This window comes from Protobothrops mucrosquamatus, unplaced genomic scaffold, assembly GCF_001527695.2.
Source record: "Protobothrops mucrosquamatus isolate PMUCROS unplaced genomic scaffold, P.Mucros_1.0 scaffold2997, whole genome shotgun sequence".
NCBI lineage: Eukaryota > Metazoa > Chordata > Lepidosauria > Squamata > Viperidae > Protobothrops > Protobothrops mucrosquamatus.
Window position 1 is genome coordinate 1 of NW_015389017.1, and position 14,573 is coordinate 14,573.

Here is a 14,573-nt window from a genome sequence, read left to right on the forward strand (position 1 = left end):
GATATTGTCATACCTTCCAAGATGAGCCAAAGTCAGCCTCGTGCTGCTACCTGCTGGATATGAAAGATAGAAGCATGTCATTAAAAATAGATGTTAAGTGCAATCCCAGAAAACTGGAGTAAATCACTTATAACTAACAGTGATTAAATGATTGAACTTATATATACTAGTATGAACGTTACTCTTGCAATATAGTTACATGCTTTTTGTTTGATTGTTTTATTTTTTCTTAAATACAGGAAAAATTGATATGTTTGTGGCTGGAGCTGGCACAGGTGGTACTATCACTGGTGTTGCCAGAAAGTTGAAGGAGAAATGCCCTGCATGCAAAGTATGTGGGTCTGGCTTTGCTATTTCAATCAGGATCAGTTATGTGGTTCCTTGAGAATCAGTCCCCAACTGGGCCTTGGGAGCTGCTTCCATTTTGAAGTTCTTGTGGTGCATTTTCTGGGATATTGCTGGGAATGATAATCATGGTTAGCTTCCCAATAGTCATGTGCCAGGTGGGCCATCACTAACATAGGTGGGCTATGTCAAAGGTCAAGTTTAATGAAGAGAAGGATTAGGGGACTGGAGGCTAAAACATATAAGGAACGGTTGCTGGAATTGGGTATGTCTAGTTTAACGAAGTGAAGGACGAGGGGGGACATGATAGCAGTGTTCCAATATCTCAGGGGCTGCCACAAAGAAGAGGGAGTCAAGCTATTCTCTAAAACAACTGAAGGCAAGAGAAGAAGCAACGGATGGAAACTAATCAAGGAGAGAAGCAACCTAGAACGAAGGAGAAACTTCCTGACAGTTAGAACAATTAACCAGTGGAACAATCTGCCTCCAGAAGTTGTGAATGCTTCAACACTGGAAGTTTTTAAGAAAAGACTGGACAACCATTTGTACAAAATTGTATAGGGTTTCCTATCTAAGCAGGGGGTTGGACTAGAAGACCTCCAAGGTCCCTTCCAACTCTGTTATTCTATTCTGTTCTGTTCTAGTGTGATCTTCTGAAAAGCAAGTCAATGGGGAAGCCAGAGTCACTTAACAAGCATGTTACAAAGTTAACAACTGCATCGATCCATTTAACTGTAGCAAGAAAAGTCATAAAATGGGGCAAACTATCTTGTTTAGCAACAGAAATTTTTCAGCTCAGTTGTGGTCATAAGTTGAGGACTATTTGTATAGGTTCCATAGGATTCCAGGGATTTGCCTCCAATGAAAGTTATTCCTGTAAAAACTCCCCTAACTTCCTAGCACTTCTACATTATTATAAAAAACAATCGACTGAAGAAATTAAAGGTATTAAACAGTTTGTCTTCCTTCACAGATTGTTGGAGTAGATCCTGATGGTTCCATTGTTGCTTTGCCCAGCTCATTAAATGTAGTCTCAGCCAAGGATACAACAATGGAAGTGGAAGGGATTGGTCATGACTTTATCCCAACTGTCCTTGATAGATCCGTAAGTCCCAAGGTGACAAATGTCACCAGACATAGGAATGAAATGTGTGATGCTAAGAATAAGCAGCTTCAGGATCCAAATACAATTCATTTAAAATAATTTGCTAATGTTGATATATTTATACATCTACACAGGACCAATCTACAGATCTATATTATTTATAAATGTACTGTATATCCTCAAACACGTATACACTCACACTCACTCCCTTTGTCAAGCAAGAACATGAGGTGAAAGCTGACAGACTCATCAAAAGGTTTCATGCGAAACACCCCAACAAATCGAAAAAAATCCTTAACAATCCTAAGCATGCTTTGGTTTACATTACAGAATCTGTCCTTTTTGTAAGGGGGGGGCGGATGTCGATGCTGCTAACATCGGATGTTCTTGCTTGACAATATATGAAGATGCAGACATTTTCCATTTAACCTGTGTATTACTTTTAGAGTTAAAATTAGATGGTGCTGGAAGGGAGGGGGGAAGAATGTGCTTGGGGACTAGTTAGCCATAACAATATCTCAGTAGAGTATTCTTCAAGGTTAGTTGTAATAAGAGGAGATAACGGGAGGGAAAGTTCACACTTCAAACTAATTGGAGAATGTGATTAATGACTGTTAAATGAAGGAGTGAGTTATGCTTTGTTACTGTGAGTCTGGGGGAGGAGAATTCAGATTTTGGCTTCTCTATGTACCTGCCGAAGCTATGTTGCAAATTAAAGATTCTTTAAGGTAAACAATGCCTCAAAGTTCTTTGAAGAGCTTCTTCTTTCGGAACCATGCTACCCTTCTTGTTTAAAGGTCAAGTTCCATTCCAATGACCAAGTCATTAAATGAAATGATTGTTAAGTGAACAAGTGACTGACATGCTGTGAGGATCACTGTTTGCTTCCATCTCATTTGGATAAAGTTCTCATACAGCTACACCAAGATTACTTTCACTCCAGTGTGTGTTGTTGTTAGGCACACAGAATTCGATTATAAAAGCACACATTGGTTGGAAAATGATTTTTTCAAAAACATTTATTACCGCAATATTTACAAATGGTCACTAATTGAGGTAGTCCCTAAATGGGTGTGTGTATGTGTTCATTCATTCATTCATTCATTCATTCATTCATTCATTCATTCATTGTTTTGGAAGCTGCTAATTCAAAATTTGTGGATGATGTTGAGGAGGAGGAGGATACAAAATACATTATATTCCGTGCCTTTATTAGAACAAAATTGAAACACATATACATTAAGAAAAAAAAGTTATACAAAAGGCATTCCATATAGTTGTTCAGATGGATAATTTAAAATATTAGAAATATGTGGAAATGAAGAAAATTAAATATAAGGCTGACCTCCTTTTTGCAGAAAAAGCATGTGTTTGATTTTTGCCTACGGGGTGCATTCGTTCTATCATCCCAAGAATTTCCCAGCACCAGCTATATAGGGCAAGTCAAGGAATTATGGTCTTGATCCTAAGCCAGATGAAAACCTCATGTCAGCTGTAACCAAAATATTTTTCACCTTCTGAAATATTCTGTCACTTGTTTTTTTACTGTGCAACACTCTATGATGCATTTGTTGCAAAAGTGGGTGAAAAGATTTGCCCATCATTATTGAAAATTGCTGAAATCCAAAATTTTTCCTTTTGTATTCTTGGTAGGTAATAGACCAATGGTGCAAAAGCAATGATAAAGAATCCTTCCTTATGGCTCGTAGATTAATTAGAGAGGAGGGCTTGCTTTGTGGTAAGTATTGCATAGTGATAAATATAAAAAAAATTAATTTACCTCCTAAGCTAAAAAGTAAATCAAAATTTAAAAATATAAGGACCACATAGTTCTTATATTGATGGAATAATTATGTAGGTATTAATTGTTTATTCCCTGGGGCAGGTGAGAGTGGGACACAACTCATAGCAGACAATTGTGGAGATGTCCAGGCCCAGGACCATGTAGGATTTTATAGGTGACGACCCAAACTTTGGACTTCATCTGGAAGCTAACTGGCAGGCAATGCAACCCCCATAATAATGATGATGTGTGTGAACAAAATCAATGTGTCCATAACTTCTGCAAGTTGTACCGGTGGAAATTTCTGAATGATTACTGTCAGCCCATGTTGAATGATTTGCAAAAATCCAGCCATGAGGCGACAAAGGCATGAGTGACATGACAAAGCCTACTTTTTAGAAATGGATGCCGTACAAGATGCAGTTGTGCCAAGTTCCTCTTAAAACCTTGAATTGTTACTTCACTTTATAGAGTAGGCTTATATATTGAATGTTTTGCATCTCAGGAGGTCTGTCCTTTATCTGTATACCATAGAGAAAAATAATTTAGACATTACATTAAAAAGGAATGAATACTGACAAGGCTAACTCCTTAACTGAGCCGTGGTGGCACAATGGTTAGAATGCAGTATTGCAGGCTAACTCTGCTCACTGCCAGCAGTTCGATCCTGAGCAGCTCAAGGTTGACTCAGTCTTCCATCCTTCCGAGGTGGGTAAAATGAGGACCCAGATTGTTCGGGGAAATATGCTGAATCTGTAAACTGCTTAGAGAGGACTGTAAAGCACAATGAAGTGGTATGTAAGTCTACGTGCTATTGCTATTAGCTTATAGTAATGTCCATCATTTTTACAAACTTTTGATTAAAATATGTACTAGATACGAAAACTGTTTATTATTTTCTTATTCAGGGAAGTTTTTAAATGGAATCACATCCAAACCAGAACTGAGTCCCACAACATTAGGATTTGAACAATTCTGCTTATTCTAGCCTAGGAAAGAGATTCAGCATCCACAAATCTCCACTGCTGGATTCTTAGATCAATATAACAATATCATGTCAGAATAGAAAAAGTACTTACTCAATGCAGTACCACCCATCATGCACTTTTGCTGTTAAAACATGGTTAAACAGGCAAGGCTATGTTTATGGAATTCAGTTTACTGATGTAAAATCAAGATTGCTTTGACAAGGTTCTAAATACTGCAGGCATAACAATGAGTAAGCATCAATATTTTTTAAAAATGGAAATTTTACAAGGCCCAGGTTCACATTCCTTTACTCTCTTTATGTTCAGTGTTTTGCTATTACTTTTCCTTGTTTTCTTTTCCTTGTTGAGTAATGTGTGTATCCTCTGGCTTCTATAATAGGAGGCAGTGCAGGCAGTGCAATGTCTGCAGCTGTGAAAGCTGCCAAGCAACTAAAAGAAGGTCAGCGTTGTGTTGTCCTCTTACCTGACTCTGTGAGGAACTACATGTAAGAGAATGGCTTTTCATTGCTTTATAACACATTCATTTCTATGTGAAAGGGATTGCCCACATTAACTAAACTGCCTGCCAAAAGAATGCCTAAAGATCCTCCCCTTGCTGAATTCCACCCTCTTCTTGAAACCTCACACTTCTGAGAAAAGAGATTGGATCCTTTCCTTCCTTTCTTCAAATTGCCCCATGACTTTCTATGCATGGAGAAAGGGATTGCCCCTTTCTCTTTGTACAGAGAGGCATGACGGGATTCAATTGCACTACGCAGGATGTGGATTTTCTGGGAGAGGAAGAGACCTCTGCTTGGCCTTAAGGAGAGAATTCCTTTTAATTTCAAGGAGACCTTAGAGAAAGGTGTGATATTAGCAGCTATTTCTGATTCTAAAATATGAAAAAAGCCATTGATACCAAGGATTCTATGTCATCAAGAGGTTATGGATAGATTGGATTTGTTGGTAGATCTCTAGGATTTGCAGTAAGGTTTTCTAATTCCTAATAGTATTACTAATAGCAAATGTACCCAAATTTTTGCATTAAAATATCTGATTTATAGTATTTCAGAGGTTGGTTTGTAACTGTAACAATGATGTCTCAGTAAAGGCGGTATTTGACTTCATTCTCCCTCTTTCCTTGACAAATACGGTTTGTAGCTGAGTCATATTAAACAAAACCAACCCAAAACACTCACTGATGACACACACCTTATGAATAGAATAGAATAGAATAGAATAGAATAGAATAGAATAGAATAATAACTTTATTGTCACTTTGAATGCACACTAATCAGCATACATTAAAATGAAATTTTGTTTCATACAGCTCTCAAAGGGTCACCACCTCCAATATACACTATATAAATATGACAAAAATAAAAAAATAAATACAGAACTATGCATATGACACAGAGAAACAACCCAGGCTAGTTCATATTATGTATACTTGTGCATGGCAAGAAAAATGAACCTTGCAAATTTACCAGAGGATGGCATTGGGAACAAAGCTAGAAATACTTTGAAACTTCCTCCCAGAGGGGAGCAACAGATCGTAAAGTGAATGTGTGGGGTCTCTAACAATGCTTTGAGCTCTAAGCACATAGCACTTATAAGCAGCATTCCGAATACCAGGAAGTGAGCTTCCTATGATTTTCTCAGCTGTCCTTACCACCTTCTGTATGGACTTTCTATCTGAGGCACTGCTGCCACCAAACCAGATAGTGATGCAGTTTGTTAAAATGCTCTCAATCGTGCTTCTGTAAAAAGTGGCCAGGGATGATGTGTGGAGAGACCAATTCAGATTGTTAGTTATTGTTAATTATCTGCACCCCCAGATACTATTGACTATTTCTACAGCTCCATCCTTGATATTGAGTGGAGTATGACTATGCCGGCTCTTTCTAAAATCTACAATGTTGTTTTATCAACATTCAGAACCAATTTACTTTTATTGTACCTTCACCTCTTCCCTATAAGTATCTTCATTGTCATCCCAGATAAGACCCACCACTACTATGTCGTCTGCATACTTCACAATATGATTCATAGCAGATTTGGCACAGCAGTCGTGGGCCATCACAACACCCTCACTTGACACACCCACACCTGAAGCCTTATAAACAGAACACTGACACTGAGATCCCCTAAACTCTGCTGACAATGTTACCTAGCCTGTAATGAAATGTTTGGAAACCAACCCACAAGCTCGGAGAACGAATCTTCACCCCCAAAACACTGTGTTATTGGCTAAAGCCACCCAGAGTTATTTTGAAGATGGATGGCTATATAAGTATTTTAAATAAATAAATAAAACAGAAAAATAGTGTTTGTTCAAGTCAAATGCATTAAATCCAGAAGTGCCCTCTTACTAGGAGTAAAAATAAAATAATACATAAAGCAAGTAACTCTCTCCTGCCTTCGCATCACATCCCCAATTAGCTGACTGTTTATTTAGTAAATTTATTTATTTATAAAATTTATTGGCTGCCCATCTTACCACAGGTTAACCCTGGGCGGCTTATAATATCAAAGTTAAAGTTGCCTAACAATAAGGCCAGCTTTTATTTTATACATGTTTTCAACTTTACCACCAACTTCTTAATAAATCATTCCACAGTTGCCTCCAAAAATGCATTCTACCTTGTTCCCTCCCCACCCCAACAATAGTTAATTTACTGGTTGGAACCTAATTTTAAAGAGTATTGTAGTTTAAAGATTTTAAATGTAGTTATATAGATTGGTTCAGTAATAGATGCAGAGTATCAGCAAGGAAGCATCAAAACAGCCAAGATGACAAATATGGTGTTAAATGAAGCTGGGCTCCCTTTGTAGCAGTGTTGACATCATACACGTGTACAAAAGGAGCAGGGTTTAGATTGTGATGCCAGGTTCTTGTTTTGATCCCCTGAATTAGGACACCTCTAGGCTTAACACAGCACCTTCATTCTTTTTTCATTGTTTCCAGGTCTAAGTTTTTGAATGACAAATGGATGGCCCAGAATGGATTTCTGAAAGATGTTCAGGAACATTATCCTTGGTAAGTTTAATGCACTTGTCCTGTTTTCCCACCACCATCACCCAATACAGGGCTATATCAAATGATTTTTATTCTCAGCACAGTGGAAATCCAATTGACCTTCCCAGTCCTTCAATGCTCATTCTGTTCCAATGAGGAGATGGCCTCTATCAACAGAATGACTTAATTAAATATAATCCTTAGAAAAAAATTAAACTGAAAAGGAAGAAATCAAATAGTGAATCATAAAGACTGCCCTTTATAATGCAGAATAATGGATTAAGTAATAGAGAGGAGATTTCAACTGAATGTTATATTTTAAAAAATCCCCTTCTGTATTGAAACCAATTACACAGAGAGGTGCTAAGCATTGGGATGTGTTTAAGGAGAGGCTAGACAGCAGCCTGTCAAATATACTTTAATGTGTATTTTTGCACAGAGCAGAAGATTAGATTTGATAGCTTAAATGTCCCCTTCCAAATTTATTTTCGTATCTGTATTGCTTCTAAGAATGGAAATCATTTAAATACAATTAATTTATGAGGACCTCTTCCAGGTTGGGCAATTTTTATGAAATCTGCTGGCATTATTTAGGAGGAGTGTCATCCAGGCTACGCTGATAGTTGTGATTTTTCCCTATTTGTATTGCAATTCCTGGTTTTTGTGTGTGACTTGCCTTGTATACTTGTAGTAAACTATGTGGATTTATATGTGTGTTGGTGTGTTTTAATTAACTATAGTTACAATGATGAATGTTTTATATTACATCTTATAAAGAGGCACACTTTGAAAAGAAAAACAGGAGTTATCTTTACAAGAAATGGTATGCTAGCTAAGAACAAATCTTTTATCTTATTTCTAAATTAATTAAATAAATCCCTTACAACTATCTCAGTCTTCTTTCTTTAAGTTGTGTACATAGAACAATATTCAGGGAAGACCAGAACAGATTCTGACTGCAGAGGAGTAACAATATATACTACACTTTTTGACTGATAGGTGGTGGAATATTAAAGTCCAGAAGCTGAATCTTTCTGCTCCTCTGATTCTTCTCTCCGATGTGAGCTGTCAAAAAGCAGTTGAAATCCTACAAGAAAAGTCATGCAGTCAAGCACCAGTCGTGGCAGAAACAGGGTAAGTTTCTTTTTAGCATGGGGATGGGATGCAACTGCTGTTGGGAGGGGTGGTCCTTTGTTTTGCCAAGGACCCATTTTAAAACTTATTTTAGAACTTTATGGAGCAAAATAACTATTACATCTTGAAGAAGATCAATGTAATCATTTAACAACTTCTGGGGAAGCAAATGTTTTTTAAAAAGTACCCCCAACTGCTAATAGCACAATGTTTGGGGGCAGGGGGCTACTAACTGGGGGCTATGAGTTATCCACTTCTGCTTTGTTTCAGCAGTTACTTCCCTTTGAGATAATATTTCATAATATTTTATGGCCTAAAGCAGTAAAGGATTGTCCATTATTCCCTTAATTAAGAGGAACCTTAAACAGATACTAAGAATGCTAGACTCAATATGGACTCAGTCCCTGCACATGGAGGATTTGGTAGGATTCCATTTTGTCTCTTTCCATGTCTGAATGTAAAAAAAAATGTTTGTTTTCTTGAAAGCGTCATCTTGGGAATTGTAACTATTACCAACATCCTCTCCTCGATCCTGGCAGGAGATGCACAGTTCTTAGACCCAGTCATAAAAGTCACTTATCAACAATTTTCAAAGGTATTTATCTTTACCTTGTTGAAAAATTCATAATGCATCATCCATAAAATGAACAGAACAAAGAAGAGGCAGAAATTATGGATATAGTTTGAGAGCCAAAGAGGTTACGGGAGAGAAAGGCTTTACCTCATAAGTAATGTGATATACCACTAAGTTGTTGTAAAAAAATGGATTCAGTTTGTGGCCTTCATCTTGTGCTTATGGGGCCTTGCTTACCAAATATGTTAACCTCAGGATTTGTTGAGCTCTACCTTCTCACATGCTCAAGTCACACCTCTGGTTGTATACTGCAGCAGGTTACCTGAGCTCACCATTTTTAAAATAGGCGATGATGCAGGTTTTTGTTCCTGTAGTTGTTAAATCCTGTCAGTTTACAGAAAAAAATGGTTTTGGTGTTCAAGTATTATGTAACTTAAGAGTGAACCAAAGGATTACAAAACATTGCTGTAAATTGCAAGTGAGACAAGGCCAAAGGGAAGGGAAGAGGGTATTCCACCTATTACATAACAACACTTTTCACATATTAGTAGGAAAATAAAGATACATCTCTTTTCTTGAGAATTCTTTAAAAAATGTGTTCTCTGGATGTGAAAAAAGACTTTCACGCATCTTATTCCTTTACTTGATGGATTTTTAAGATGGTTCATAGTGACATGGAAGTATTATAAATACAGAGTACAGTACACACAGTTTTAAAAATGCTTTTATTAACTTGAATACAAAAAAGAACAAGTAGAAAAACACATAAGGTATGAAGAAACAAACAAAACTCTAAAATATAAGCCTGAGTAAGCATGTGCAAATATAATTGAAGTACACGCATTTAGGAATACAGAGGACACACATGAGCATGTAGGATGTGAATTAGATTTCAAGACAGGATCTTTCCTTGATTTTGAGAATTTCATCACTAGAACTTCATATAAATTGGGTTCTCTGTGCAATTTGCACCATTTTCCTCCTTTCTCAGGAAAGTAGGGAAACGATAGGCGTTGCTGCTGCTGCAAAATGACTCTGAATAAGCACAGATTGCCCATGTAGGATTTAGTTTATAACAGGACAATACGTGGGAGGAATTTCAAATGATGAACTTGATCTTGGACTCCTAGTAACCATTTGATTCACTTGATTATTTGGGATACACAGATTAATCTGGATGACACCCTGGGAAAGCTTTCACATGTCCTGGAAAATGAACAATTTGCTGTTATAGTGCATGAAGTGGAGCAATGTAAGTACCAAGGAAGGGAGTTTATATGGCTTTGAAGATTTTCAGTCAGTATTCTGCTTTCATTCTCACATCACCATCACTTCAGCAAGAACATGCCCCAATAACCATTTTTATATGGTGTGTCTTTACAGTGTTGATCTTGTCTCATCTCCAGGCCATATTTAAAGCACCTTAAGACTGCCTTTAGCTCTTTCATGTTTGAATTATCATTTTCTTTCTCGGCACAGTTTGGGCTAAGGATATGATGTAGCATGCTTCACTGTTGGTGTGGTGAACAATGTAGTCAAGTACGGGATCTTCTTGATATTGATTAGCCATTTTATGCTACTGCACCCAGATTCTAGAACTATCCTTCACGGTTACTTTGGCTTGGATTGCAAGAAAGAAACCAGACTCCTGACTTTTCTTAGAGCCTCTGCCTATTGACCAGTGCTTTCTGAAGTCCCTGTCTTGTGGACCTCTTTAAGTACATAGGTTTAATGTTTTTTGTGGGGGGAGTGGGAGTCATCTGGATTTTCACATCCCAGATAGATAACCCTATAATCACTGTAATAGTTACCTTAACAGTAAAGTCTGTCCCTAATAGCCCGTGACTTGGAGATGAGGGAAGAAATTGAGCCTTCCATTCAAATCCTTTTGTGTCTCTTGGTGCACAAAAAGGTATGATAAGCTCCAGGCTTCTCCCCTCCCCCGCCCTCAGTCTGGCGGGAAAGAGGGTGAGATCTGAGAGACTATGTGNTGCAGGGGGTGATCAAAAAAGTCAAGATGGTGGCTGTGATGGGTTGACACACATAAACTCCAAGAGGAGTTTCAATCACCCCATTATGGTTGCCATCTTGATTTCTCTACTGTATCCTGCTGAAACCCTTGCAATTTGGGAAGCTTTTTATATTAATGTGTCTAGTAGTTCTTGGTTTACTTGATGTCATTCTGAATAATAATTTTGGCAATAATCTGAGATTAAGATGATCTGAGAATAATTTTTAACAAGCTGGTATTCTCAGACAATTTCAAAATAAGATTCTTGGAGCTAACATTTTACTAAATGAATCCCCCAAGGAGGTATTGTTGTTCTGATTTCTTTTGACATTTTCATTTGTATGTTAACTTTGATTGATAAATGCATTTCAAAATCTGCTGGCAGAAGAATAAAGTGAAAGTAACTGAATGACATCCAGAACATTGACAAAGAAGGGGGCCTGAAGTGAATGATTCTGATGGCAGTAAGGTGAAGATGTGTCAGATTTTTTTTGCTCCAGAGGAAAAAAAAATCTTACCTATGCGGGGTGACTACAGGTTGTATCTGTTAATACTGATCAATGCAAATTTAATCTCCCACATTTTTCAGTAAGAAAGGTTTCTGGGTTGAGAAAATTATATACATTTCCTCTTGATTTCAGTAGACTGGCAGCAATGCAGCTGAGGATCAGATTTGAGGAAATTTTACAGAGTCAGAATATAAATACTTTTGTCAATAACCTCTCTATTTAAATTCTCATTTTAATCACTGGAAATAAATCATTGCATGCAGAATACAGATAGTCCTTGATTTATGACCACAATTGAGCCCAAATTTTCTGTTGCTAAGCAAGTCAGTTGTCAAGTGATTTTTTTCTCCCCGTTTTATTATCCTCCCTATCACTGTTATTAGGTGAATTACTACAATTTTAAATTAGTAACATGGTTGCTAAGTGAATCTGGTTTCCCCATTGACTTTGCTTGTCAGAAGGTCGCAATAGCTGATTACATGATCCCAGGACCCCGCAACCATCATAAATACATTCCTGTGCCAAGCATCTGATCACATGACATGGGGGGGGATGCTGCAATGGTTGTGTGAAAAATGGTCATAAGGTACTTTTTTCAATGCTATTGTAACGGTCTTTGAACGGTCACTAAACAAGCGGTTGTTAGGACTAGCTGCAGTGCATGCCTATTTAACCCTACATAATTTTATGAAAAGAGGACAAATGGTGTAAAAAAGTGAGCCTTGCCTGAAATAACATTGAAGACAGGTGGAAAAGATATTAGCATTAATCATAAATAACATGATAATCAATTGTACATTCAGTGAAGTGTCTCCAAATTGATTTCTGTTTTTACAGTTGTATTTTTCCTGTTGACTGGTTAGTTAAAATTACATTCCTGTATAAAGTGGGATGGGGGTGAGGGTGTGGTGATCTAGATTTAGATATACAGTGAATATTGCAAAAATGTCTATAATTTTATTTTATTTTTTCAAAAAAGGCAACTTGTTAAAGACATATTGGCTCCAGTTCTGGGGGAATTGTTTAAATTTACCTCACAGGGCTAATAATTGATTTTGATTAATTTTCACTAGTTGTGGCCAGATAATATACTTGATTCCTTGATTATACTAATTGTCTTAGAGCAGTTTTTCTCAACTGGCGTTTCACAGACCCCCTCGGTTTGTGAAAGATCATGACTGAAAAAGTTTTTTTAATGTTGTATTCTGTGCGAGGCTAGCTCTCAATAACATGTTTGTTATTCCCTGAATTTTAATGTAATACTTACTGCAGAAGCTATTAAAAGTAGAGAAATTGACAGAGAGGATTTGCAACTGAATAAAGGAAACAAATTACTGTAAAACAAGGGGAAAGCATATTCTTTATAGTGAGATATAACATAAAGCTAACATCTGGGATTTGGGAACAATGCTTGCTGTTATTGTTGTTGTGTGTAATCATTAAACTGCCCAACAAAGAAACAGACAAAAGAAAAACTGCAACATATGCATAGTGCAAATTTAAAAAGGGTAGAATTTGCACTGCAATGTAGTAATGTATTTTTCATCATTCTTCCCATCTGTGAAGGGTGGGAAGAATGGGGTGAGGATGAGTACCCAATAAAATACCGTAGATAAATCTGCTCAAAATTAATATTGACATTCTAAGTTATATTCATTTTTACCATATTTATTTCTCCCCTAATCTCATAGTAAGCATTATCAGGGCTTTTTTTCTCATAGAACGCCCAGAACAGAGTTCCGGCACCTTTTTTGGATGGAACCTTGTAGGGTAGGCAAGGCGGGTTGTATGACATGTGTGAGTTCCGGCACCTTTTTTTTTTTTTTTTTTTAGAAAAAAAGCACTGAGCATTATCAGTCTATTTATATAAAAGCCAAATGATATCAGATTAAATATTTACATCAAAGCTCTTTATTTTTCTAGGAGTATTTATCCCACTATATTTAAATCAATTAATAAATAAAGAACCCCTCTCCACTCATTTTTCACAAAAAGGAAAAGTTACTGTTCATTTTCAGTGCACTTTCTTATTACAGACTAGCAATGTAACTTGAAAATGGATTGCGTTTCAACCTGGGTTGAGTTAGAGCAGAACAATTGACAACTCTAACCTGAAATAAAGACAATTCAAGGTGCTAAACTATCTTTTCCTGACAGCTATCTGAATTCAGCCTATTTGGTAAATTTTATTAATCTTTCCTATAACATAACATGTTATATAATATATTCATTTCATAATGAATACTTTCCCCCTTCAGAACAAAATATGAATGGCTCATTTTAATACTACAGAAGTTCTTTAAGAATTGGGAACTCCACATAATTATTTATATTTTAATCACTTAAGAATTATCTGCATATTACAAAAAGGTCTCCTAAAGTAATATCATATGCATATTTCTGCTTTAGCCAAAGCCTGAATAATAAATGGTTTCTCTTCAGATCGTATAAATCTTTCGCCTTTTTGTATAATTGTTTATGTGATCTTGTTTGTTGATTGTTTGTCTGTGTCAGTCTTGATTCAGCTGGTGCAAAGTGCAGCAGTGAGAGCAATCTTTGGAGGCCCTAGGATGGCCTGTATTACACCTCTACCCCACAAACTGCACCAGCTACCAGTCCCCTTCCAAGTGCAGTTCAAGGTGTTGGTTATGACCTAGAAGCCATTAATGGCATGGGTCCAGGCTACCTGATGAACCGTCTCGTCTCCTTAGGACAAACACATCCTATTTGTGCCGACAGAGAGGGTCTTCTCTACCACAGCACCCATCCTTTAAAATATCTTACCCTCTAGGGTAAGATCTTCCCCCACCCTTCTATCCTTCCATAAGAGCCTCAAGACATGGCTCTGCCAGTTGGCCTGGGGACCCAAAGGGGAGTTTCATGCTGGAAGTGGCTGTTGGATTTATGGAAGACTCCATTCCATTGCTCTCTGCTCTCCACCTGTCCATCTTTTGTTATCACATTGATGTATTCCTGTTCTCTTTTTCATTGTTCATTTCATTGTTTTATTATTTTACTTCTGTTTTGATTACACTTCTTTTCTTTTCTTGATTTTTAATACTGTAAGCCGCCTAGAGTAGCCCCACTGCAAGATAGACAGCAAATAAATTGAACAAATAAGCATA

The 14,573-nt window shown here is 37.1% G+C and overlaps 1 protein-coding gene across 1 annotated transcript; it reads left to right on the forward strand.

Moving 5' to 3' along the window:
• Positions 1 to 239: 239 nt before the first annotated feature.
• Positions 240 to 12,630, forward strand: CBS (cystathionine-beta-synthase; the record flags this gene model as incomplete). The annotated part of the gene is made up of 10 exons (XM_015826186.1): positions 240 to 331; positions 1,319 to 1,450; positions 3,104 to 3,188; positions 4,602 to 4,707; positions 7,170 to 7,241; positions 8,220 to 8,354; positions 8,841 to 8,949; positions 10,096 to 10,180; positions 10,767 to 10,840; positions 12,571 to 12,630. Coding segments are annotated over 10 exons (950 nt in total), but the record flags the coding sequence as incomplete, so codon positions are not given.
• Between the last annotated feature and the right edge of the window lie 1,943 nt (positions 12,631 to 14,573).